The sequence below is a fragment of the Notamacropus eugenii genome, chromosome 5 (assembly GCF_028372415.1).
Source record: "Notamacropus eugenii isolate mMacEug1 chromosome 5, mMacEug1.pri_v2, whole genome shotgun sequence".
Lineage (NCBI taxonomy): Eukaryota > Metazoa > Chordata > Mammalia > Diprotodontia > Macropodidae > Notamacropus > Notamacropus eugenii.
Window position 1 is genome coordinate 295,795,130 of NC_092876.1, and position 27,918 is coordinate 295,823,047.

General features: G+C 35.7%; 1 protein-coding gene across 2 annotated transcripts in view; it reads right to left on the bottom strand.

The window, feature by feature from the left end:
- THSD7B (thrombospondin type 1 domain containing 7B) overlaps positions 1–27,918 on the bottom strand; it is a 1,192,820-nt gene that overhangs the window by 37,888 nt on the left and 1,127,014 nt on the right. For both annotated transcript variants that reach the window (XM_072613204.1, XM_072613205.1), the window contains 3 exons: positions 22,311–22,452; positions 18,838–18,953; positions 9,999–10,116 (listed from right to left, as the gene is read on the bottom strand). In XM_072613204.1, coding sequence (XP_072469305.1) covers positions 9,999–10,116; positions 18,838–18,953; positions 22,311–22,452 — 376 coding nt within the window. The remainder of the gene's footprint in view (positions 1–9,998; positions 10,117–18,837; positions 18,954–22,310; positions 22,453–27,918) is intronic.

The following is a 27,918-nucleotide window of genomic DNA, read 5'->3' on the forward strand; positions in this document are numbered from 1 at the left end:
GTCTTAGTCAAATCTGAATCTTCAATGAATACCTTTCACTACTTTATTCAAAAACTATGTGAGAAATGTTAGCAATGTGGATTCTTGAGAATGGAGAAGGAAAGACAAATCTTTGTCTCTATCTCTTAACTCTGTCTAGCCTCTAGTCTAGAAGATGTGTTGTGTGCTTATTCAATCCAGATTCCCAACTGGCCAAAGCTGCTAATCAAAGTGATATCTTTGTGTGAATATGTGCATATACACTTGTTTGTTTATCTATATTGAGAAATAGTCCAACCCTACACAATGGAAGTATGGAGAGTTCAAAGGAAAGCATCTTGTTTCACATCTCCAACCATGGTCACATCCTCACTTCCAGTTTGGGTGCCAAGGGGATCAAAAGAGCATAGCCACAAAGCTCTTTTTGCTCACCACATGGAAAAAATAAAAGTTGTTTCTGTTGGAAAATGGGAGAAAACTATAAATGGTGCTGAATGAATTTAATTCTAAAGATTATCATTATATAAGTTAAATGCCATCTATAGTCATAACAATACTTTCAGTTCAAAGTATTCAGATACCACCTATCCATACAGGGACATGATTTCTGGCTTTCTACTAAGAGGCTAATTGGTATGACAAAAATTTGTTAAAAATGGTTCTAGAATAGTTTGTCTCTCAAATACCTAAGTGTAATGATGATTTTGTACTTAGCTCTTCTCATTGATGATATGTGTTCCTGCTGTCACAGACTGCAAAGCTGTGATGGCTTATGGCAGAGCCTTCAAATACGTGGCTGATAGGCCATAGGCAGCTTACAATACTAGTGAGTTTGGGCTGCACCAAGTTAAAATGTAAATGGGGAAATATCTAAATAAGAACATGATAAAAGACAGATAATATTACACTTTAAAATTAAGCTATTATATACCAGATTGTATACCAGATTAAAATATAATTGGGAAAGATTTAACAAAATAAAAACACAGTAAAAATAGATAATATTACATTTTAAGACTAAGACAATATATGGCCCATATATTGTGTGGTTTAGTGGCCCTCATTTCTATTTGAGTTGGACAACACTGACTTATGAGACAAACTTGGTGAATTGCTGTAGCCCAAGACATTCATCCTTTGCTCTCAGTTTCCTGGAGATGTGCCTCTCTGAACGTATCTAGATTTATCCCTGGATAGCAGTCATGGCAGATGACCAGACCTACACTGGAAGTCTTTCATACTCAGTGGGACCTATCAGAATTTGTGTTTTAGGCATTAGGGGTCACTTACATGCCACAATGATACTTGTCTTTAATAAGATTCTTTTATGTTAGAGAAAAAGGGGGAAAAGATCAATAAAGGATTATAGACCCTGCTTTATGGAGATGGAAAGGTAATAATAGATCATAAGAAGAAAGAAAATTTTACATTTATATTGTTTTACATCTATTTTATCAACTGAGAAGAATAATATTCAGATTTGGATGAAACAAGAATGGCTAACTGAGAAATGGAACCAAACATAAGTAGGATGTTAAGAGAGTAGCCAGTTTATCCTCAACTTAACTGGTATGAATGAAATACATTTCAGTTTATGGAAAGAGATTATAGATAGGATTGGTAAACTTTTGTCAGTGATCTTTAAAGAATTGTAGAAAACGGGAAAGATCTTACTAAAGACAATATATACATGTTTTCCTGATCATCAGAAAAAATCCATCCTTAGAGGAGGGATACTTCAAACTATAAGCTTGTGAGTTTGACTTTGATGACTAGTAAAATTCTAACATGTATTATGAAAATAGTGGGGATTTTTCAGTATCGTGGGAAGGGAGATATAATTACTCAGAACCAAAGGAATTAAAAATATGTCATTCCAAATGAATCTAATTTCAACATTTTACACAGTTGTTATACAACTAAACCTGGGGAATGCTATAGAAATAGTATATTTATGTTTTTGTCAGTTTCATAGGATGCCCTTATGGACAGATATGGACTAGATAGATGACGATGTATTTAGTTAGAAGGGTTCATACAGTCCAGTGGACAGAAGTCAGGAGGCTAGGTGTTCCAATTTTGCCTTAGACACGTTTTAACTATTTAATCCTAGTAAAGTGACTTGACTTCCCTGAGTTTCTGGTTCCTTCTTCTTATCATCACTTAATAGTGTCCTATTAAATGGGTTTATTAATAATCCCTGTTATTCTAAGGATTGAAAAAGATGACCTATTTTAAGTATTTAATAAGTCTTAGAGTATCATACAAATGTAAGGTCTTATTTGTATTATAATTAAAGTGTTAATTAATGGATTGCTATTAACCTAGAGGGATAGCTCTAGCAGTATGTTACTGAGCTGTGTCTTTGACCTCATTCTTTTAGAAGTTTTTAGCAGTAGCTTGGTTGAAGGCATGGCTGTCATGTCTACCATATTTGCAAAAGGTACAAAATTGGCAGTGTGCTTTTGAATAATATAATCAAGATCTAAAGAGATTTCCGTAATGGAAATGTCATTGAAGTACTATATATATGTGTATATATATGTATACACACACATATATACATATACACACATATGTATGTATGTATGTATACGTATACATGTATATGTAGAAGATATGTAAATGTAAAGCCTCACCTTTATATTTTAAAAAATTAACAATATAATATAGGTTGAGAAACATGTAGTTAAAAACACATTCATGAGTTAAAAGACGAGGGCTTTGGAATGCAAACTCAATATAAGGCAATAGTGTGATAAGAGTTAACACCTAGTTTGCTCTTCTTAGGCTATATTAAAAGAAGCATGATGTCTGGAATGAGAGAAGTAAGTGTCTTGCTATAGGTTCTCCTGGTCAAACTATATTTAGAGTATATATAAATTATGTGATGTAAAATTACGTATGCTCCATTTTAGAACAGACACGGACAAACGTGTATTCTTCCAAAAGAAAAGGGGAACCAAATTGATAAAGGCATTCAGAATCATGACATGAGAGAATTGATTGAATGCAATCCTCAAGTTTAGAAAACAGAACATTTGGGGAGGGGATAGCCATCTTAATAATATTTAAATATTTGAAAGCCTATTATTTGGAAAAGAGGAGAGATTTGCTTTTTTTTTTTTTTAGCATACTAAGGAAAGGCAGAATTGGGATTGATGGGTAGAAATAGATTTTAACTCAATATAAAACAAATTTTAACAATTCTTATTGTCCAAATTTTTTCAAATGAGAAATAGTGACTATTTTGAGTAGAGGTTGGGTAACTGCTTCTTTGGGATGTTGCAGATGGCATTCATGATTGGGGATTTGGTCTGGATGACCTCTGAAGTCCTTTCCAACTCTGAGAGTCCAGTGTAGAATTCCATATTCCCTTTGATCCGTCCCTCTCATTCCACATCAACTGTGGAGGCTCCCTTTCAGACCTTTATGCTAGTTTATTATCAACTTCACTTGTCAGGAAACTCTCCTCACTCTTCTTCACCAGATATCCATACACTTATTATGCTGTATATTAATATATACATGTGGTACACTTAAATATTTCATACTGCTTAGAGTTCATTTTTCTTAGGTATTGAATGTCCTAATCTTCGCAGCTGGATTTTACTGAAATATGATTGAGAAAAGGTTGAATTGGGCTAGAAGAATCATTTGTGAGTTGCTCTCCCTCGCTCTCTGTCTCTCCCTCTCTCTTTCCCTCTCTTTCTCCGAACAATGGGAAATGACATTTCCTACAGTAAGAGAGTTCAGTATTTTGCACAAATAGGAAAATAAGTACTGAACAAGGATCTAAAAGAAATTAGTATCATGTCTGTTTAGGTTTTCATGGATGTTTAATAAAATATTGAGGGTTCTTTTCCTGTTACTCTGTTTATCCTTTCCACTGATCAGCTCACCAAAATAAGATTAAGTATTTTCTCCTATTATATAACCTGACACCTGTGCAAGGAGCACTGTATCCAGCATCAATATTCTTTGGTTCAAGTTCTAATTTAGTCATTTCTTGCTGTACAGTCATAGGAAAATCAGGCTCCAAAATCTCATTTTCCTCATCTGTAAAGTAAAACTCGGATTTTTTCAGGGCTATTTTCAAATAAGATAATGTATATAAAACATTATGCAAATGTGAATTATTCTTATTACTCCTTTTTTCCCTTCGGAGTTGAATGAAGAAAGAATGACTTCCCTGGGAAATTAGAAGAACAAGTAACAGAACACTCCTCTCCTCCCTTTTTTTCTTTTCAGTCCGTTTTGTTACTTCCTTTCTATATGTTCAATCAGCAATACACTGTATGCATTCTGTCCTTGGAACTGTTATCCTGTTGTGATTTTGACAGGTAAACTCACAGGGCCATCCTAGAGTCAGTTATGTACTTGTACCAAATGGCAATGCTGTTCAGTGCTCCATGGCTGCAATTTACCCTGCAAACATCAAGAATGACCCCCTGGAATAAACCATCATGGATAGCAAATTCAACTACTATGGTGAGAGAAACCATCATCAAATTTGATGCTGTTACCTTTATGTTTCAGTTAAAACTAGAACCATCAATTATGTGCCTATAGACTTCATTGTAGACATTCTTACATTAATGGCTAGACTATTTTCAAAGATCATGATTGTCAAAGTACATCATAAGATGACAGATTCAGAACAGAGAGATGGCAAAAGCAGATATATCCTAATCCTACTAGCATGCTAACCATTCCTTCTAGTAGCAAGACCTTGCATTTTGTATTCTAAGATGGCATCTATTTACTTATTTCCATGTTTTCCTAATCTCTAGTGAGTACAAGGGATATCAACTAGATGAACTGAGTAATTTAGTAGTACCTCCTCTAGTTTCTTTCAGAAATGTTAAAGGTTCTTAAAAAAGGCCACTAATACAATTGGTGGAAGTATTATGAGAGATCCCACACAAAAATACCAAAAGTAGAAAAGTCACGGATAAGTGCTAATCTGCACTGATGGAGAACAGCCACATAGGCAAGATCATAGTAGCCATTAATTTCAACCCATTTTTCTTGTTCAGTCATGTCCAACTCTACCTGACCCTATGGACATGGTCCATTGGGTTTTCTTGACAAAGATATTGGAGTGGCTTGCCATTTCATTCTGCAGTGTGTCCCCAGTTTACAGATTAGGAACTGAGATAAATAGAAATTAAGTGATTTACCCAGGGTCAAATAGTTAGCAAGTGTCTGAGGCTAGATTTGAACTCAGATCTTCCTGACTCCAGATCTGGAGCTGTGACACCTAGTGACTTAATTCAATCCATACACCAAAGGAATCTCAATTACAATATAATGAATAGTCATCTAAGGAGAAAGAAGCCACTGCCTCCCAAGGCTGTATATTTCACTGAGGGAGAGCAACACTTTTAGGAAGTTTTTCTCAATCTCAGTTTGCAAGTTACACATATTGCTTCTGGTTCTGCCCTTTGAAAAACACACCAAGGTAAAGCTGGATGATTCCGGACATTCCCAGGACTTAATTTAATAGTTTGCCAGAGTATCTGACCAGTTGTTGGCAATGTTTGACCAAAAGTTCTACCCAACTTTTTATAGATAAAAGATAAAGACTGGATTTTTTTTCTGGCTTGCTCTTGAAATATATAATAAATATATAGTATTTCAAGTATATGTAGTATATATGAAGTATTGATATCTTAGGCCAATGTAAATCACTCTCTGCTTATGTGGGGAAATTGTATGCTACATATCATTACCATTGCCTAGAAGGAGCCATCTGGGGCATCCTGAAGGAAGGTGGCATTTATATCACCATACAACTTTCAAAGTTGAATTCAAATAAAAAAAAGCAGGAGTGAGGAGGAAATCATGGTTTGGAATGAATAATATTCTTAGAGTATTATCAGTTAAATAATAACTATGAATTATTCATGTTATGCTAAATTTAGGGAGTTCTCCATTCCACTGAACTGATGAAAATTCAACAGACAAAGAACATGACTAATCCAAATATTAAGCTCTTCTGTTACATGCTTTGATCTTTGAAATCCATCTAAGAAGATCCCTTAGTGGGAGCTTAGAATCAGTTCTCTCTCTAACCTGAAATAAATTGGATTCTAACAGTTTTGACCTTGAAATCTTTAAGACAATTAAAAAGTATGTGCCAGGCATTAGGTGTACATTAGCAATGCAGTCAAGATGCTTGGAAAATAACATAACTGCCTACTTCAATTTTTTTCCCCTAGATCAATGGAGGTTTGTTGGTTTGATGTGAAAGTCTTAACTCCTGGGGAAAGATATCTGGCATCTGACATGTCAGGGTTTGCCTACCTGCCTATTGATTTCATATATAGAGGCAATTGTATTTTTATTGTGGTAAAGAAGTCAATTGATAGTCCCAGGTGTCAAAGGGTGAGTCCTGTCTAATCTGGTAGAGTATCTCTCCTAATTTATTGTGACAAAGTACATGGTTTGCTCATGTCTTTCCCCCATCCCAGTGAGTTCAGATGAAAAGATGGTAGATATTGTCTTTTAAGAGATAAACTCTATGCAGTAGTTTTCTGTCCAAGATTATTAAGTTACTCTCTGTTCTAAGAAACAAAGGTTAATCTCAGCAAATTTTCTTACCATTGTTTCAGTTTATGGTTTACTGGAACTATTTCTGGGTGTCTACTAAGACACAATTTAAATAAGCCATTCTCTTCATTTGGGAAACATAACCGAATGATGCTATGCCATAAGGGTAAAAATTGGAATCTTAATCATGGGAAAAATGAGGGATATAATTGTTTAAGACCCCTGAGGATTTAGGGCAGAGTCAGGGATAAATACTATTTTGGGGAGTGGTGAGGAAGGACAAGAAATTCAAGTTGCTCATCAATGCTTAGTACAAGGAAGGCACCTAGTAAATGACTTTGAAATAGTCATGTACTTTTTAATAATCTGGTTGAGAAAATCTCATGGCACACAGCTGTGTCATTGTTCTTTAAACCCTAGCTCCATGGACAGACCAATGATATTGCACTTGATTACTCATCTTGGCTATAGTTATATAATATCAACTTGGCAGTGCCCCAGGGATGTATGCTTCATCCCATACTGCTTAATATATTTATGAAATGACTTGTCTCAAGGTGGAAATGACATGCCATAAAACTTATGAATGAAACAAAATTGAGAGAGATACATAACATCCTAGAAAACAATAAAAAGGTATAAAAAGGTTGTGATAATTTAAGCTTAATCTAACTAGATGAAATTTGATAGGGATAAGTGTAAAGTCTTAGAACTAGGGTTCAATAAATCAGCCTCACAAGTACAGGATAGGGGAGGAACGGTTAGATTTCAGTTTGTATAAAAAAAGATCTGGGGGATCATTTAGGCTTGATGTTCGGAAAGACTTTCTCATGATTGGATCTATACAGTAGTAGAATGGATTGTCTCAAGAGGATCCCCTTCCCATTCTAAAAGTTCTATTCTACACGCAAATCAAAAACCCAGATTTTCTGGGATTTAGGAGAGTGAAAGAAATGTCACCATTATAGAATATATTTAAAAACACTAACATATAGACTATATTTTTAAATATTTGCTCCATTCAAACAAAGGTATTAACATTATTGATAGCTAACAAAGTTGCCAAATAAAGGTCTTACTGGTCCTACTTTAATGCTTATGTGTTCTTTTACATCCCAATTCCTATGTAAGTACATTCTTGGTACCTCTAATTATAAGTGTTCTACCCATCCAAAAATATTCTCTTTACTCTGTATATATTTCATATTTACTTATCTATATTGTATGTTGTATGTATGTATAAAAGATAAGTTTATTTAGAGCAAGTTTTAAAAATTTGTTTAATTGAAATACCTTGTCCAATGACTTACATTATAGAAGTGCTTAATAAATGTTTACTGAATTAAATTGACTGAACAGTTTGTATCATTTGAAATTGTCACAGGTTGCATGCAAATAAATAGAATTCTGATAAACCAAATAGGCTAAATTTACATCCCCCAAGGCCTTTGACCCCATCTAATGCCAGTTGTGTTTACACTATAACTTTTATTTTTACTAAATCTGTTTTTTAAACCAAACAATGAATGCAAAAATTATATTTCAACCAGTCTACCAGGTGATCAGAAGGTTTAGAATCATTGATTTAGAACTTGAAGGAACCTAAGAAGTAATTGCATGTAATTCTTTCAATTTACAGATGTAGAAACAGGCTCCTAAAAGGATAAGTGACTTATCCAAAGACAATGATGGACATAGAATTTTTAAAAAAGAAAGGAATCTAACTACACTGTCAGCTCTCTTTCCAGTCCTTCATAATTTGATGTTTCATTGTCATAAATGATGAATTAGTGGGGCACAGATATAAGGTATAGTTCTATAATGTTTTTGCCTTGACTAGTTCCCAAGCCTGGAATGCTCTCACTTCTTATCCCTCTGTCTCTTAGAAACCTTGACCTCGTTCAAGACAGCTCAAAATCACTTTCTAGAGAAGGCTTTTTCTAAGCTCTAAGCTGCAAAGACCTTTCCATCTAAGGTTCCTTTACATCTCACTTTGTATGTGTCTTTTACATATCTATTTACATACATATTATCTCCTGATTAGAATACAAAGTACATAGGACAAAGATTTCCTTTTTTTCTTTTTATCTGTAGAGAGTAGAATCATGCCTAGCACAAGGTAAGAGTTTAATAAATGCTTGTTGATAGTGATTTACAGGGGCAGCTAGGTGGTGCTGTGGATAGAGTGCAGCATCTATCTGAAGTCAGGAATACTCATCTTCCTGAGGTCAAAACTGGCTTCAGATATTTACTAGCTCTGCAACCCTAGGCAAATCATTTAACCCTGTATGTCTCAGTTTCCTCAGTTGTAAAATGAACTGAAGAAAAAAATGGCAAACCACTCCAGTGTCTTTGCCAAGAAAACTCCAAATGGGACCACAATCAGACGCAACTGAAAATGACTTAATAACACCATAATGAATTAATTCAGTAAGAAAAAAAACCTTATTAATTACTTCCTAGATAGTAGGCAAAGGATATATTTTTTTTAATGGCATTGTCCCGACTTCAAGGTGATTGTATTCTACTGATGCTGGGTTTGGGAAAGTGACATGTGCACTGGTAAGTATAATATAAGATAGAATTCAATAATGGAAAGGAGAGATCCAGATAAAGTCCCTTAAGAAAATAAGAGGAGGAACAGGAAACTTTCAGCTTAGTGTGTCTATCCTGACAATAGATAAGGCTGGCAAACAGAGATAATCTGTATTCTTTTTGTTTTGAAAGACCAATTGTTTATAGCCCTAAAAGTCCTATAGCTTGCAGTGTCCTTCTATTATGGATTGGCAATGTCTTATAAATAGGAATATAGGCCCTTGGTCAAAAGGGTCTTTGATAATAGCAGTATACAGAGATCTTTACCTCCTTTGCAATGTATGAGGGCAGTGACAGTGCAGAAGGGCAGCAAATGGTAAGAGTACATGTTGTCTCCCTTGCTCTGACAACTGCATATTCAATATTATTGCGTGGATTTCCCCATGCAAGCTGGAGATCCCATGCTAATGAATCTCCTCATGACTCCTGAAAGGAAGTAATCTTTGCATAGAAGATTTTTTTAACAGCTAGGGTTCCAGGAATGGAGCCTTCTACTCTGACTTCTACCTTTGTCTGCTGGGATTCTTTTAAGCCTCTAGGCCTTCTATTAAATTATAAACTGCATGAGTTTAATGATTCCTCTTTATATTTTCCCCAGTGTCTAGCATAGTGCTCTGCTTTGCTAGTAGTTTTGCTTAATACATGCTTGTTGACTTCAACTGAATCTAGGTCCCAAAAAATCCAGGATATTTGAGCTGTAAGATATGGCTAATGCTTTAATGTACTAACTTTTGGGTTTTCAAAGAGTGGCATGTTGTTTAATGAGTTGTCTCCTAATTTGCCTCAGCACAGCGCAATTTACTTCTAAAGAAGACATTCAATAGGTCCTTAGGAGGCTCAAGCATTGACTAGGAGGGGAACAGAAATACCTCCATGGCCACAGGTCTGTGAGCACTCAGTCCAAGTGGTCCATTCTGAGAGCTGGCAGTTCACTGCACATTCCACTAGGCATCGGAGGCTCATTTTCGTAGGTCTCTCCAAGTTTTGCTGCAAATAGAAATGAAAGAAATGATTCACCAGGTACTTGGTCACTATCTGTTTCCATATTGGACAATTGATGTTCATTGATATTATTGTGAGACTGAACATTTTCTAGCCAACCAGCAAGCCAGGGACCCATAAAGTCTAGGGCAAGAGAAATTCCTGTGCACAACAAGAGATTTGACCAATTATCACACAAAAATTTTTTTCAAAGATGTCTATTGATTCTTCAGTTAAAGGAAAAGGACAAAGAAAAGAGAAAGGTGGGTTAAGGAAAAACAGAATTTAAAGGTGGATACAAGAAATAATGATATGGAATAAAGTGGGGAAGAATAAAAAATTTATGTGGTCATGGTCAAGTACCTTAACCTCTCTGGGCCTCAGTTTAAAAAGGAGGGGTTGCACTCAAAACTTCTAAGGTCCTTTCTAGCTCCATTTCTATTATCCTATGATTCAAGAATAGTCTTTACAGTTACAAAAATCAGTTTTAGGTACACAAAGCACTTAGGAATGCTTTGATGGTGGATTTCAGGATTTGAGCTGGTGAAACTAGAAGAAAGAAAGGAGAGTAATACACATAGGCTACAGGATTATTAGTTGTGGGGGAAGCAGGCAACTATGTGACCTAGGGATTCCTTAGTTAGTGGGAGCACAGAGGAAAACACAGTCAATTAATATAACTTGAGTCCTTGGCAAGGATGATAAGACACAAAGATTAACTAGCAGATTAAACAAAAGGGTATTCAAGATGATAAAGACAAATCACAAAATATCTAAAAGTATTCCTTAGTGAAATATAGGAAGAGAAACTTTTTTCACTGCTTGGGAAAGCATTGATTTTCTCTTAGATATATGATCTGATTAAAAGGATCATGGGAAGTTGTCCACAGAACATCATCAATGTGAAATTGTTAAGATATAAGTTCATATTTATTGTATCATCTGTCTATTGTATCATTCATATCTATCTATCATCTATCTGCCTATCTGCTTATCTATCTATCTATCTGTCTGTGTTTATCTGTCTATCTATCTATCTATCTATCTATCTATCTATCTATCTATCTATCTATCTATCTATCTATCTATCATCTATCTATTGTATCAACACTCTGAATGGAGTAGCCAGATTAGATAGTCAAACCTATTAATGGAAAAGGGAAAAAAGGCCTTAAGAAGAGGAGTGATCACCAAAGTAAATGCCACTCAACTCTAACAAACAGTTTTAAAAATTATGATTCATTGCTCGAAAACTCCCCCTACCAAAACAGATGGACAACTATTCTGCAACTTATGATCTTAAAGAGTTGTCTGGTATCACAGAGATTTTAAGAAAAAGCTTTCCTATGATCCTACAGCCTGTATGTGCATGAAGCAAGACTTGAATCCAGGTCTGGCTGACTATAAGGCCAGTTAGCTGTGCCACCTCTCATTAGAATATCATTAGCATTTAATGAATCCTCAATGTTGATCAAGCCATGAATTAGCAACAACACAAAAAAGAGGTCTATATTAAAGCTACATTTCCAGCCAAGCAGGAAAATTGGAAACTATTACAGAAATGAGATTGAGAGGTTTATCTCTCCCTGTCATAATCTGTTTATCATATGACACTAGCCCCTTCTAGAGAAGAACTCTCATAAAGAATATTAATATTTAGAGGATAATTTAGCCCAGTAGCAAATACCTGCTGCAGGCCATGTCTTTCACTTGAAGGATCCTTCGGTATTTTTTCATTGCTGCTAAAGATGGGGGAAGGTATCTAAACTTTGTGTGTGTTTGCGTGCATGTGCATGTGTGTGTGCATATGTGTGTATGAGTATCTGTGTGCTTGCATGCATGCATGTGTATTTAGGTGTGTGTATGTGCATTCTTACAGGTGATAGGATCACATACAGAATCAAAGCATTTCAGAGTCAAGAGGAAATTTAGCAGCATAACACAAAGTCCAACCCACACCCAAAGGAGAATTCCTAAGCAATATGCTGGACAAGAGGTAATCTCTTCTTTGGTTGAAGATCTCCAGTGGGAATCCAGCACCTCTTGAAGTTTCCCATTCTACTTCTAGAACTTTCTAATTGTTAGGAGTTATGGTTATTTAGTTTTCCTGACAAGACTAAATTTACCCCTTTGTAACTTGCGTGACTGTTCATGGTACTGCTCTCTGGGACCAAAAAAGTGAGTAATCTCTATTCCATGGGGAAGTTCTTCAGATTCTTGAAGACAATTATTATGGTGTCCATTAAGTCTTTTCTTCATGCCAAACACCTCATTTCCTTCAATTGATGCCCAGAATTTGATCTGCTATATCCAAAACTGACTCATTTAATATGGACGAATGGACCTAAATATCCATTAAGAATGTTAAGATTATAAAAACAAAACAAAACAAAACTTGCCACTCTTACAAGAAGGCTTGTAGTTGCTGATCAAGATTTCCACCATCCTCCTCAAAATTCTCCTTTATTTCCTGTACTATATTTTCCATTTCTAATCTGAAAAGCTGAGGATTACTCCATTATGATGGTTCCTCCATTAGCCCTTTTCTTCTTCTGCTTCCAAGCTTCTTATCAATCTAACTCATTCCTTTCTCTCAGGCTTGTCTTGGGCTTTCTCACTTTTTCACTTATTTTCATTGTCTCCTCATCTGCTGTCTCATTTCCTACTGCCTCCAAATGCCCATATCTCTCCTATGTTGAAAAAACAAACAAACCTCACTTGATCCTCTCATCCCCTGCTAACTATCAACCTATATTGAGGCAGCTAGGTGGTGCAGTGGATAGAGCACCAGTGCAGGAGTCAAGAGGACCTGAGTTCAAATCTCACCTCAGACACTTGACATTCATTAGCTATGTGACCTTGGGCAAGTCACTTAACCTCAATTGCCTCATCCTGGGTCATCTCCAATCATCCTGGATGAATATCTGGTCACTGGATTCAGATGGTTCTGGAGGCAAAGTGAGGCTGGTGACCTGCACAACCCTCCAGCACTCAAAATAAAGTCTAGTGCAGGTCATGTCATTATTACTCTGATGACATGATCTTCTTCAGCAATGAAGGATGAACACATACACATTTCTTCTTCCCATTGTGGGTAAACCCTTTGAAAAATCTGTCTACAATAGATGCCTCAATTTTCTTTCCTCTCACTCTCTTCTCAACCCTTTACAGTCTGGCTTCTGACCTCATCATTCCACTGAAACGTTCTCACCAGAGTTAATAATGATCTCTTAGTTCCCAAATCCAATTGCCTTTGCTCAGTTTTTATTGTCCTTGACTTCTCTGCAGCCTTTGACGCTACTGATCACTTGCCCCTCCTTGATACTCTCTTTTCTCTAGCTTTTGGGGCCATTACTTTGTCTTGATTCTCCTGTTACCTAACTGACTGCTGATCCTCTGTTTCCTTAGCTAGATCCTCTTTTAGATCATGCCATTTAATCACAGGTCCCCCTCAGTTCTCTGTTCCCAGCCTTTCTTCTCTTCTCCTTCTATAATACTTCACTTAGTAATATAATCAGTTCCCCTGGATTTAAACATCACCTCTATGTTCATGATTCTCAAATCTGTCTATCCTGCCACAAACTCTCAGCTGCCCTCCCATCTCACTTTTCTAACTGCCTTTCAGACATCTCAACTCAGATGTCCAAAACAGAACTTCTTATCATTTTCCCCGCTAAACATTTCCCATCCTCCTACCTTCCCTATTATTATAGTGGGCAGCACCATTCTCATAGTCTCTTGAATTGGCAACCCAGGAGTCATTCTGGATTCCTCACTATCTCTCATTCCCATATCCAATCTGTTGCCCAAACCTATCAAGTTCACCTTTGTAACATCTCTCAAAAACATCCCCTTCTCTCCTTTGTCACTACCACCAATCTAATGCAGGTCACATCTTGATTATTACAATAGCCTATGGTAGGTCTGCCTGTCTCACATCACTCTCTATTCCAATCCATCTTCTATTCAGTTACTAAAATGGTTTTTCTAAAGTGCATGTTCTTTCATATCACATTCCTACTCAATAAACTCCAGTGTCTCCCTATTACCTGCGAGTTCTAACATAAAACACTGTTTGGCAGTGACAGTGGTCTGGATGTTCCATAAACAAGATATTTCATCTCCCAGTTTTGAGTATTTTCTCTGATTGTCCCCCATGCCTGAAACGCTCTTCTCTGCCCTGACTACTGACCTCCATGGCCTCTTTTAAGGTTTCAACTAAAATCTGACCTTGTACAGGAAATCTTTCCCCCAGCCCCTCTTACTTCTGTTGCCTTCTATTAATTATTTCCTGTTTATCTTGTATATAGCTTGCTATGTATTTGTTCACATGTTGTCTTGCCCATTAGACTATAAGCTCCTTGAAAGGAAAGATTATTCTGACTTCTATTTTTTATCCACAGCACTTGGCACAGTAACTAGTATACAACAGGAGTTGAATAAATGTTTACTGATTGTCTACCCATATATCCTCTCAGAAGTGACATTACATATCTGGAACCCCATGAAATTACTTCTGTTTAAACAGTAAAGTCTGGATCAATCAGCGACACATTCTATCAAACATAAGCTGCATTTTCTCCTTTGCACAAGTGCAATAGGAATTCTTTGTGCACACAATCAATCAAAATGTAATTATTAAGAACCTACTTTATGCCAAGCACTCTGCTAAACACAAAGGACACAAAGAATAGCAAAGATGGTCCTTGCCCACATGGAACATGCATTCTAATTGGGTAGACAACATGAAAATAAGTAGATACATACAAGATAGGTACAGAGTAAATGGAAGGTAACTTTAGAGGAAAATTTTGAAAGACTTCTTGCAGATAGCATTTGAGTTATCTTGGAAAAAATGCAAAAAGAGAAAGATTCTAAGAGTCAGAAATGAGAAGCAAAAGCTGTACAGTCGTGAAAGATAGTTGGTAGAAAGACACAGAGATGAGAGATAGATTGCCATCTGGGAGAAACAGTAAGTAGAATATTACATTGGATGAGAGAGTGCACAGATGACTCCATACTCATATGTGATCTCTCTGTAGCCTTTGATAGTGTTAATCACCCTCTTCTCCATACTTTCTTCACTCTAGGTTTTTGCGACAATACTCTCTTTCCGTCTTCCTTTTACCTTCTCAGTCTCCTTTGTTGCCTCTTTGTCCAGGTCAAGCCCACCAACTATGTGTGTCCCATAGGTATTTGTCCTGTGGCCTTTACTCTTTTTTCCTCTAACCTATTTCACTTGGTGATCTCATCATGGATTGAATTATGTGTACATTGATGCTTCTCAAACTTCCTTATCTCTTGGTTGACCTCTATTTTCAGCTGCATCTAGACATCTTGAATTGTATGTCCAGTAGACATCTTAAACTCAATATGTCTAAAACTGAATTCATTATCTTTCCCCGACACCATCTCCTCTTCCTAACTAATCTACTATTGTTGAGAATACCACCATGCTCCCAGTTACTCATTCTCACAATCTAGGGGTCATTCTATATGCTTTACTCTCTCTAATCCCTGCCTCCCACCACATATCCAATGTGTTATCAATGTTTGTCAATTTTGCCTTTGTAAGACCTCTCATATAAGTTTTCTTTTCCCCTCTGATACCACCATGGTGCAGGTCCTTTGTACCTTATGCCCAGACTAATGCAATAACCTATTGGTTGATCTTCCAAACTTCTCAACTGCCAAAGTGATTATCCTAAATCACAGTTCTACTCATGTCACACATACCATGCCCCTCATCACACACAAACTAAAGTGATTCTCTATTGTTTCTAAGATCAAATATAGAATCCTCTGTTTGGTGTTTAAAAACCTTCATAATTAGTCACTCCTCTCCATCATTTGAATCTTATTACCCTTTATACTCCTACCCTCATAGTGTTTGATTTCATGACATTAATCGTGTTATTCCTCAAATAAGACATTCCATCTCCCAACCAGGCATGAATACTGGCAGTCCCTCATGCCTGGAATGTTCTCCCTCCTCATCTACACCTTCTATATTCCCTGGCTTCCTTCAGTTCCATCTAACATTCGACCTTCCATAAGAAACTTTCCTAATCTTCTTTTGTTCTAGTACCTTTCCTCTGTTGATTATCTCCAATTTATCCTACATTTGCATGTTGTATCCCCGATTAGACTGGAGGTTTCTTGAGATCAGGAGTTGTCTTTTTGTTTTTCTATATCCAAAGCTTAGTATAATGTCTAGCACATGGTAGGTACTTACTAAGTATGTTGAATAATTGAATAAAGCATAAGAACACCATGGTAGAGGTAGAAAAGAAGACTGTGAAAAGCAAAACTTACAAATATAGTGACTACGTCCTAGAGAATATGTGATACTCAACATCCATACTTCCACAGCTATGTTAGAATGGAGGGAGATACATATATCCATCGCCTCTCCAGGACCAAGAATTAGTGACCTCTTAATGACTAAATTGATTTGCTCACAATTGTTAAGTTCAAAAGATCATTGTAAATACACAGGGGGCTAACTCACTGATCAACTTAGATTTTTAATAATATGTTCAGGGAATATAAAAGTAATAACAAGTATCACAAGATGAGTACAAAAGACTGTAATGGTCCTGTTAGGAGGGTGAAAGTTCAAAATGAAGTGAGATTGACAACAAATGTTAAGGAAAACAAAAAAAATACCATAAGTCTGATCTTGAGCAAATATTTTCCCAATTTTCAAAGTAAGAGAAAGGGTTTTTTTCTGTAAAATATAGACTGGTGAGCTTAAATTCAATTCCTAACAAAATATCTTAGATTTGTTTTTGAAAGGGACAGTTTGTGAATACTTAGAAAGTACAGCAGTGATTGCTACCAGCTAGCATGGCTTCATCAAGTAAAGGTCAAGCCAAATTTTTTTCAACATGATTAAAAGATTAATTCATGACAGAGATCAGACTTCAGCAAAGCATTTGATAGTTTCCTTGTGGAAAATATGGGGAAAAAAAGTTAGGTGATTTAGAAATAGTTGAATAATTGAACCCCCAAAGTGGTAGCTAATGGGTTTATATCAACCTGGATGAAGGTCTTTTTTGGAGTGAACCATGGAATTATCTTTGGCATTATGATGTTCAATATTTTAATCGTATGGATGACAAACTAAAGAACAGAAAAAATGTTGTTCAAAGTTGGGAAGGATAATAAACCAGTTGTATGGCAAAGTCAGAATCTGAATATCTATATCAATATCTATCTTTAGATATACATCTATATAGATATCTATATTTATTGATATATCACAATAGGCAAGAATAATGGGCCAAATCAAAACAAATACAAAATAGAAGATATGGGTTCAGAATAATCTTCAGAAATACATGATGGAGATAGATGGCTAGACAGTACTTTGTGTACTGGGGATTTTAGAATATAACAACTCAATATGAGTTGACAGTATGATATGGATGTCAGAAAACCTGATACAATCTTCAAATACATTGAGAGGAATTGTATCTACGAGAAAAATGACAGTTTCTCTGTACGCTGGCTTGCTCAGTTCATATCTAGAGAGTTAGGTTTAGTTCTATGCACCCCCATTTTAAGTAGGACATGGTGAAGGTGGCACATGCATTAAAAAGGTAACTAGGATAGAGATTGGGGGCCCTGGCATAAGGGCATTGTTTGAATGAACTAAGGATACTTAATCCGAAAAAGAGAAGACTTAATTTGGCCATAAGACTGACTTCAAACATCTAAAAGGCTAGCACGAAGAAGGACAATGAGACTTCTTCTAATTTCCACAGAGAGAAGAATTAGGGGTATAGGTAGAAGTTGCCAAAAGGCAAATTAATGTTCTATGTGCAGTGATGAACTTGAGTTCTTCAAAAAATGGAATGTGCTGCCTTAGCAAGTGATGAGCACCTGCTCATTTGAGGGGTTCTGGGTGATGCTGATGACTAATTGGTGATGTTGTAGAGGAGATTCATGTTCATGGAGAGAAGTTCTACATGATATCTGCCATCCTTCCAACTCTGAGTAAGATTTTATTCTCCTCCTTGACTTTTCTATAGCATTTGACTATGTTGATTAATGTCTACTTCTCAAGACTCCTCTTTTGGTATTGTGAAAACAGCTCTCTTTTTAAAAATACATTAAAACTACCAATCTGACTTCTCTTTCTTATCCTTCTTTACTAGTTCATATTCCTCCATCTGATCTGGTACATGGATGTTTCCCAAGGCTCAGTCTTAAGTGTTCTTCTTCTACCTGCTCTAAACAATTTCATGTACCACCAGAGTTTCAGTTGCATATTACTTCCAAATTTCTATAACTAGCCTCAGTCTGGCTTTTGAGCTTTAGTATCACATTTACGACTGCCTTTTTGAACAGCTCCATCTGGAATATTTAACCAGTACCACAAACTCAACATGTCCCAAACCGAGCACACAATCTTCCCTTCCAAATACATGACTTTTTTTTTAAAGTATGCTATATCTAACTTGCATAAAGTAAGACTTTAATAAATACCCAAGTAATTGAATTTCTTTCAAACTATTTCAAACTGTTTCCCCTAATGTGAAAAGTCTTCCCGTCCCAATTTGCCTACATCTACAAAACTTAACGGTCCTTTATATGTCCCTCCAATTTTATTAAAATGTAAGCTTCTAAAATGCAGCGTCTTTCATATATTCCAAATACCCAGTAGACATCAACATATTAAAGTCATTCATTGTGCATGATATATGAACTTTTAGGAATTACCTGTTCACAGAAGTCCATACTGACTGTCTTTCCATCACTACGCATACAGTTCAAAAGGCGTGTCCTGACACCTTGTCCACAGGTCGCATTTTCACTCAGTTGGCACATGCTCCATTCTGCAAGGACATAATGATGTGTTCAGCAAAGAGGATGTGAAAGTGTGGGAAAAATACAATCAACTACTGATTATCTGCTTGAATGGAGGAGAGCAGCCAGGTAGATAGTCCAAAAGCCATTTAATTCTTGCTTTGAAAATCAGCGTTCATTTATTTTTTTTTAGCAGAAATAGATAGTTAACCTGGATGAGTATATTTTGCTGAGTCCCATATTCAAACAAGTAGGCACTCCTTGATCCTTCCCTCTTGACAATAGGGGAAAGTAGCATCTAAAATCATTTAGATTGGCAGAGGAATAAGTAGCCTGGAATTACATTTTAGCCACAGATAATCCAGAGAGAAAATAATTTAGAAATGATGATAGTTTCCCTAGAATTTCCTTTTTCTGAGCCTCAATTTCCTTATATATAAAATGGAGATAATACTTGGACTATATAACTCATAAAACTATTATGAATATTCAGCAGAATACAATTTGATATAGCAAATGAAATATGGTTTAAATCTGAAAAGAATTCTGTCCTAAAACATTAAAATTTTAAGACTAAGATCTGAAATGTTCCTTAGGGATTGTTGATTAATTGACTAAAAAAGCATTTTTTAAAAACATATAATGTTTCACGTACTGTGCCAAGGTACAGGCCCTTGGCATACAAACATAAAAAAAAAAATCAGTCCCTGTTTGCATTCCACTGAGTGAAGAAACACACACATATGCATATATATATACATACACATGTGTGTATCTATACATATATGTATGTATGTACATGTATACAAAACCATGTCATTCATCTCTTGTTTTATAGGTGAAGGATCTGAAGCAAAAGTGAAAGTTAAGGGATCCTTTGGAATAGGACATGATAATTTCCTTCCTTATCTATTTTTTTTTATTTATTTGGTCCTTGCGATTTTATCTGTATAGGGAACTCTCTCCCTTTTATCAAGTTGTAAGTTAGAAAAGGGTACTGAGGATTTAAATAACTTCAATTCAATTAAACAAGTATTTACTAAGTGTCTATTATGTGATAGGTGGGAAGTTAGGTTGCACAATGGATAGTGCTAAGCCTGGAGTGAGGAAGACCTGAGGTCAAATCTGACCTTAAACAGTTACTACCTGTGTGACTCTGAGCAATTCACTTAACCCCCTTTGCCTCAGTTTCCCCATTTGTAAAATGACCTGGAGATGGAAATGGCAAATCACTCCAGTATCTTTGCTAAGAAAATCCCAAATGGGGTCATGAAGAGCTGGATGTGACTAAAATGACTGAACAACAACAAATATGATAGGTATGAGAGATAACATGACAGAGAGAATAGAGAGTTGGCCTTGAAGCTAGGGAGTTCCAGGGGTTCAAGTGCCACCTATGACATATACTAGCTAAATAAATATATAAGACTAAGTCAGCGATCTGCAGGTAGCTCTTCATGTCTATCAACTAGAGAGAAAGTGTCAATCCTTGGTATGATAAGTCTTCCCTAAAGTAGTGAAACCAACAATCCAACCCTATGTAGTAAGAATTATACTGGGTATTAAGGCTACCAAGCATGCCATGGTATCATAGCTACCATTCGTTCAAAGCAGGACTTGAACTCAGAACTTTCTGAATCCAAGTCCACCCTCTTTCTACTGCCTCATGCTAGGAGAACCAAGAGAGAGAATTGTCATATACAGAAAGATCTCCCCTGTTACAGACTGAAGGGCTGGAAAACATTTGCCAATGTCCAAGTCTGTACAGCAGAACTGCCTGAATAATTTGGCGATCTAGACAGATGAAGGATAGGTCAAATTGTCTGTGTTCTTAGAACCAATTGACTATTTCATTTGTTTTTGAAAGAAGGGAGACATCTCAGATTATTCAATAAGTATAGAGAGAAAACAGCAACAATGAAAGCTACTTTAAGATAGGCTTTAAAGTACAGAATGGGAACTTAGTATGTTTTCAGAAATTTAAGAATTTGTAGCTGAAAATGAAGTTATAGTCTATAGAAGTCCAACTCATTTATTCTGTAGATGAGACTACTTGAGCACAGAGAGATGAAAGGACGTACATTGACATAAAGTCTTTGTCATGAACAGTTTTGCTGGCCCCTCAAAACTTAGTGTAGAGCTTTCCTTAGTTGTTGCAATCAGAACTGCTACTTTGGTCATTACCATGACAAACATCAGAAAAAGTTGGCCTTCTGTCATTTCCCCAAGAAGGGGCCATTTGAACATAGGGTTGCTAATGGAGCACTGGGACTCTTCCCAAGATAGCATATTGCAGGATGGTTTTGGCACATTTACCTCTGCAGGGCTCTCTTCACAGAGGCTGCTCGGCAAAGGCTGTCAATTTACTGATTCAATCTGAGGAGATTCCCAATTCCTCTAAAAAGGCATTATTAAAAGTCATCACTCTCATCTATAGTGAGAGCTGTGGGCAAGGTCACGTTATTTAAAATAATGAAGATTTTGAAAGAGCCATTTCTATGGTGAATGGATTATATTCTTTACTAATGGGCTCTGTTTTATTTGCTTCTGTTGTTTCAGATTATCTTGACTTAATAAAATGTCATTTTAAAACTGTACCACATCTTTTTATCGTAATCTCATTTCATAAATCTCCAACTGACATTTAAAAAATAAAGCACTGCTTAAATGACAGCCATTATTATTATTTTTATTAGTAGTAAGGGAGTCAGATCTGTAATTTTATCAGTGTGGAGTGCTTCCAATGTGGAAACTCCCTCTAGTTATAATTTAGAGTCTTAAATAATTGCCTAAGTCACTAGAAGTTCAAGTGCCCATGGTCACAGGGCTCCAATGTGCCAGAAACAACACTTCAACCCAGGTATTTCTGATGCCAAAGCTGCCCCTCAGACTACTATAGCATTTCTAATTATCATCATCATCACCACCAACATAATCACCCATGTCATGGCAGCATGGTATCCTAGGTGAAACCTGGAGTCATGAGTGGTGAGTTCAAAACCCACCTCTGACAACTATCAGAAATATAACCAAGAAAAAGTCACTTAAACTCTAGCACTCTAAATCTCCTCATTTTGTAAAACTGAAAGAATAACAGGTGTAGTATCTACCTTGAGGACTGTTGGAAGTGAAAAATGTACTTAAATGCTCTGAAAATTTCAAATGAATGCTAGTAATTATTAACTAAGAACTATAATCATTCAAGATGAACCATAGGGTATGACACTTATTTTCAAAAAATAAAAAGAGCTAAAGAAATCTTGAGCTTTCCATTACCTTGCCCAGGTAGGTATGCATAGATGTAAGTACATATAATGTATATGTGTATGCAACTCATTATCAAGTGTTTGTAAAATATAATCCTATTTGTGAGTTTAAATACATACCTGTTATATTATAATGGTACTGGAAACAATTTTCATTAAGAATACATGGTTGTACTTGTGAGTCCTCAGCACAGGTCCTTGAGCTCAGCGGAGGCCTTAGGAGATACCGACTTCTTCTTTGCATTGAGTGGGGGTCACATGACTACATGAAAATCAGACAGCACAAGTGCATCAGAAACTATTCAGTTAATCAGATAAATTTCAAGTGAATATATACACACAATTATGCACATTAGCTCCGAACAAGTGGAATCACAGATTCAGATTTGGAAGGGTCTTTAAAGTTCATCTGCTACTCAATGTAAGCAAAAATCCAGGAATGTTTGACCAACATATCTGGTTAACTTAACTTGAAAAAAAATAGTTCATTGAAAACAAACCTGTCAAATCAGTTCTTTGCAAAATGTCAATCAAACAACTGAGTGCTCAATTAAATGTTTCATTTGTCCACTAGTTATTAAAGTAAATAGATTGTAAATTTCCTGTGATGAATGAACATAGCCCAAGCTTCCTAAGTATTATTTAGAACACAGAGAATGCTTTCACTGATGTAAATTACTCTTAAATGGTTGGAATTCTGGTTGTCTATCTTCTCTGTAACAGAATTAAAATCTCATTCATCACAATCATTTTATAGGGAGTCTTCTCTTTAACAGAGCGAGCTAAGACATCAAGAGCTTTAGCAAAGTCATCAAATCAATAAATATTCTGTAAGCATCCAGGTGCTATGAAAAATAAAAAAAAATGTATGAAAAATATAGCACTGTACATGAGAAATCCAAGAGCAAATATCAATGAAAAATATATCTTCTGGAATTTAAATGTTAGATTAAAAACAACAATATTTTCAAAAGGCATCACACTTTCTTCATAGAGCAGGGTTTAGTCTAGATTCATGGAAAAGACTGAGTATGGCCTCAACTCAAGGACAAAAGAGAAGTGCTAAAATAGATCAAGTTATCAAAAAAAAAAGATTCTATCTGTAAGTTTAGGAAGAAGTGAGGATAGGTTTTATTTTTCTTTTTAAAATGAATTATAATTAATAGCTTTTATTTTTATATCATTATTTACAGTGCTCCCCTTATCCTTTCTCTGGCCCCACCCAAATTATATTTTCTAATAAATATCTTTTAAGAAAGGAAAAAAAAGAAGATAACTAAATCCAAAAATCCCACCAGTACACTAAAAAATTCTGATGCTATACGCATGGTTCCACATAAAAGGAACCCCAATCTTTTCATTCAGTCAGGTTTTTTAGGCTCCTGACCATCATGACTCTGGTATTTTGTTATTGAAATTTTAATTTTGACCATAAATTATAAAAGCAAGTCATTATAATGCTCTATTTTTTATTTTGGAATAGAAAGATTCATAAAGTTGTAAAAGAAAAACTGGATTAAATGCAAAAAATGATATTCATGATGAAACAAAGTGTTCAGAGTTAGAAGAAGACTTACAAATTATATAGAATGATCTTGTCATTTTACAGAAGAGGAAAGGTCAAATAACTTTGCCAAAGTCATACAGCAAGTGACCAAACTAGAATTTTGAACTGTTTGGCCAATTCCAAAACCATTGTTTTTAACTTTATTTCTTAACTGAATGAAACTACATCACATCAAACTTGAATTCAAAAGAACAAATTTTGAGAAAACCCGACACTTTTCTAATGAAATTTTACAATCTTGCTTCAAGTCCTAACCCATGGTTTTTTAGGGGGAAGAAGGTCACCTTGAATGCTTATGGGTTGTTCCAGTGAGGCACAAGTTCTGGTAGATGCTACAAAAGCAAAGGACTATAGCGATTTCCTAAGGATCAGTGTCATTAAGTATAAAATGTGCCATCATCAGAACACAAGCTACCTGGTAATGACTTTTTTCATAGCAGTTCATGAAGGCAGAGAGGTGTGGAGAAACTATGATCTCCATTAGTGTTTACAAAAATGAAACCATAGATGCATTTAAAGGAAGATGAAATAATGTGATTTCCCCCATATAAGGCAATAACCTTTCGATACATTATCTGTAACAAATACCCCAAGAGAAAAGCAATGAAAAAAATTAAATGAAAAGAAAAATAAAGTCATAGTATATAGACTAATTTCTTCACTAAGACTATATCAAACAGTACATAAATTTGCAACACATTTGACCAAATCTATCTGCCACCATGTTGGTTGAAAAACACATAACATCCTGCATAATTGTGATTGAGATGGACATCAATGCCTCTTATTTTTATGTAAACTTAAAATATGAAGAATCTTTTCAAATTCTCCTCCAAACAATTTAAAAAAATACTTGAAAGTCATATTCAAAAAGGGACCTAGATACAATATTTCAAGAAATTATCAGGGAAAAGTGCCCTGATATTCTAGAATCAAGGGGTAAAAAAGAAATTGAAAGAATCCACTAACTTCTTTGTAAAAGAGATCCCAGAATGAAAACTCCTGGAAATATCATAACCAAATTCCAGATCTCCCAAATCATGGAGAAAATATTACAAGCAACCAGAAAGAAACACTTCAAATATCATGGAGCCACAGTCAGGATAATACAACATTTGGCAGCTTCTCCTTTAAAGGAATGGAAGGCTTGGAATATGGTATTACAGAGTGCAAAGGAGCTAGAATTGCAACCAAGAATCACCTACCCAGCAAAACTGAGTATAATCCTACAGGGGGGAAAACAGATATCTAATAAAAGAGGATGTTCAAGCACTGCTGACGAAAGGAACAGCACTGAATGGGAAATCTGACATTCAAATAAAAGACTCAGGAGACATATAAAAAAGTAAACAGGAAGAGAAATCATAAGGGATTCAACAAGGCTAAAACTGTTTACAGTCCCACATGGGAAGATCATTGTAACTCATAAGAACTTTCTCTTTATTAGTGCTATTAAAAGGAGTATACATAGAGTACTTGGGCATGAGTTGACTATGATGGGATGCTATGAAAACTATTAAGGGATGAAAATGAGGACTGAACTAGAAGAAGGGTTAAGGGAGGTTAAGTGATATAAAAGAGGTGCAAAAGAACTTTTGCAGTGAATGGAAAGATGGAGGAGGCAGAAGGGAGCATGTGAACCTTATTCTTATTGGAATTAGCTCAAAGAGGGAATAACATAAATGCTGATTTGGGTGTGTAAATCTATCTTATCATATGGGAAAGTAGGAGGGGAAAGGGATAATAGAAGGAATGGGGCTGACAGAAGGGAAGCAGATTGGGGGAGATAAAAGTCAGAAGCAAAACACTTTGAAAATGGACAGAATAAAAAAGAGAGAGAATGGGATAAATGGGGAAAATAGGGTAGAAGGGAATACATGGTAATCATAACTGTGAAAAAATAATTTTTAAAAAGTTTCTCTGCTAAAAACCTTATTTGTCAAATATATAGAGAACTGAGTCAAATTTGTAGAATTAAGGGCCATTCATCAATTAATAAGTGGTCAAAGGATATAAAAAGGCAGTTTTCAGACAAAGAAATCAAAGCTATCTGTAGTCATTTAAAAACATACTCTAAATCACTAGGGCAAATTAAAACAACTCCATACCTATCACATAGGTAACATGTCAGAAAAGGGAAATGATAAATGTTAGAGGGAATGTGAGAAAATTGAGACACTAATGCACTGATGGTGAAGTTGTATACTGATTCAACCGTTCTGTAGAGCAACTTGGAACTATGCCCAAAAAGCTATAAAACCATTCATAACCTTTGACTAAGTAATACCATTACTAGGAGGAGAGCTAGGTGGTACAGTGGATAGAGCACCAGTACAGGAGTCAGGAGGACCTGAGTTCAAATCTCACCTCAGACACTTGACACTCACTAGCTGTGTGACCTTGGGCAAGTCACTTAATCCCAACTGTCTCATCCTGGGTCATCTCCAGTCATCCTGATGAATATCTGGTCACTGGATTCAGATGGGGCTCTGGAGAAGTGAGGCTGGTGACCTGCACAGCCCTCCCTCACTCAAAAAAAAAAATAAAGTCAAGTGCAAGTCATGTCATTATTTCTCTGATGGCATGGTCTTCTTCAGCAAAGAAGGATGAACACACACCATTACTAGGTCTCTAGCTTAAAGAAATAAAAAAATCAAAATAAAAGGAAAAGGACCTACATGTACAAAAATAATTATAACAGTTCTTTTACTGATGGCAAAAAATTGGAAATTGAGATATCTATCAATTGGGAAATAGCTAAACAAGTTGTTGTTAATGATTGTGATGGTTTACTATTGTGCTATGAGAAATGAAATATAGGATAATTTCAGAAGAAAGAAAAGCCTAAAAGATTTACATGAACTAATATAAAATTAAATGAATAAAACCAGGAGAACATTGTATACAGTAACAGCAATATTTTATGATGATCAACTGTGAATAATTCTCTCATTCTTAGTGATACAATGATCCAGGACAATTCTGAAGGAAAAATGTTATCCATCCCTGGAGAAAAAACTGATGAAGTCTGAATGCAGATTGAAAGAGCCTTTTTAAACTTTATTTTTGTTAGATTTTTTTGCCTGTTTTTCTTTCACAACACGACTAATATGAAAACACACGTTGCATGACTACACATATATAACCTATATAAAATTGCTTGCCTTCTCAATTAGGAGGGTAAAGGAGAGGGAGAGAATTTGAAATGCAATTTAAAAAATGAATGTTAACAATTAGTTTTACATGTAATTGGGAAAAAATAAAATATTAAATATATTCTTTAAAAAAAAGTTGACAAAATCCTTTTATTTAACCTTACTACTGCTTCCAGCTATCATCATATATCTCTCCTTTTCACAAACTCCTGAAAAGAACAAAGTGACTCCTATTCTCAGTACTCAAATGAAACTGCTTTCTCTAAAGTCACTGGTGATTACTTAATTGCCAGATCTGATGGCTTTTTTTCAATTCAAATTACTCCAGACTTCTCTGTGTCACTAATTACTACTCTGTCCCTTATGGATATTGTTTCCTCTCTGGTTTTTCATGACAGGGTTCTCTTAACTTTCCTGCACCCTGTCTGTCAACTTCTGCTCAGATTCCTTTGCTAAATTATTAATAGTTCTGTATTGGACCTTCTTTTCTCTCAACATTATATTCTTTGACAAACATCAGTTCTGGGATGTTTTAAATGGTATCTGAAAGAAAATGACTCTCAGATATGCACACACACCCACACAGAGTCTCAAGTCTATTCAGTGTTCCAATTAGCCACCAAATTTATTTTCCTAAATCTCAAATTGAACAATGTCACAGTATTACTTAATAAAATGTTGTGCCTTCTCATTATCTATACAATCTGATATAAACTCTGTTTTTCATTTAAAGCTCTTCACAACACAATTCCAATCTACCTTTCAATTTTTTTCTTCTCTTTCTTTTTCCTTTCATGCCCTATATGCTCTAGTCAAACTGATCTTCCTGTCTTCCTTCAGACATTACCTTCCTCTTGCATACTCATGCCTTTGCACAAGCCTGCAAACTATTACTTTCTGAATAACAATTTGACAAGCATTTATTAAGCATTGATTGTGTGTCAGCCACTGTGATAGATGCTGGGAATATATAAAAGCAAAAAGACAGTCCCTGTCCCCAAGGAAC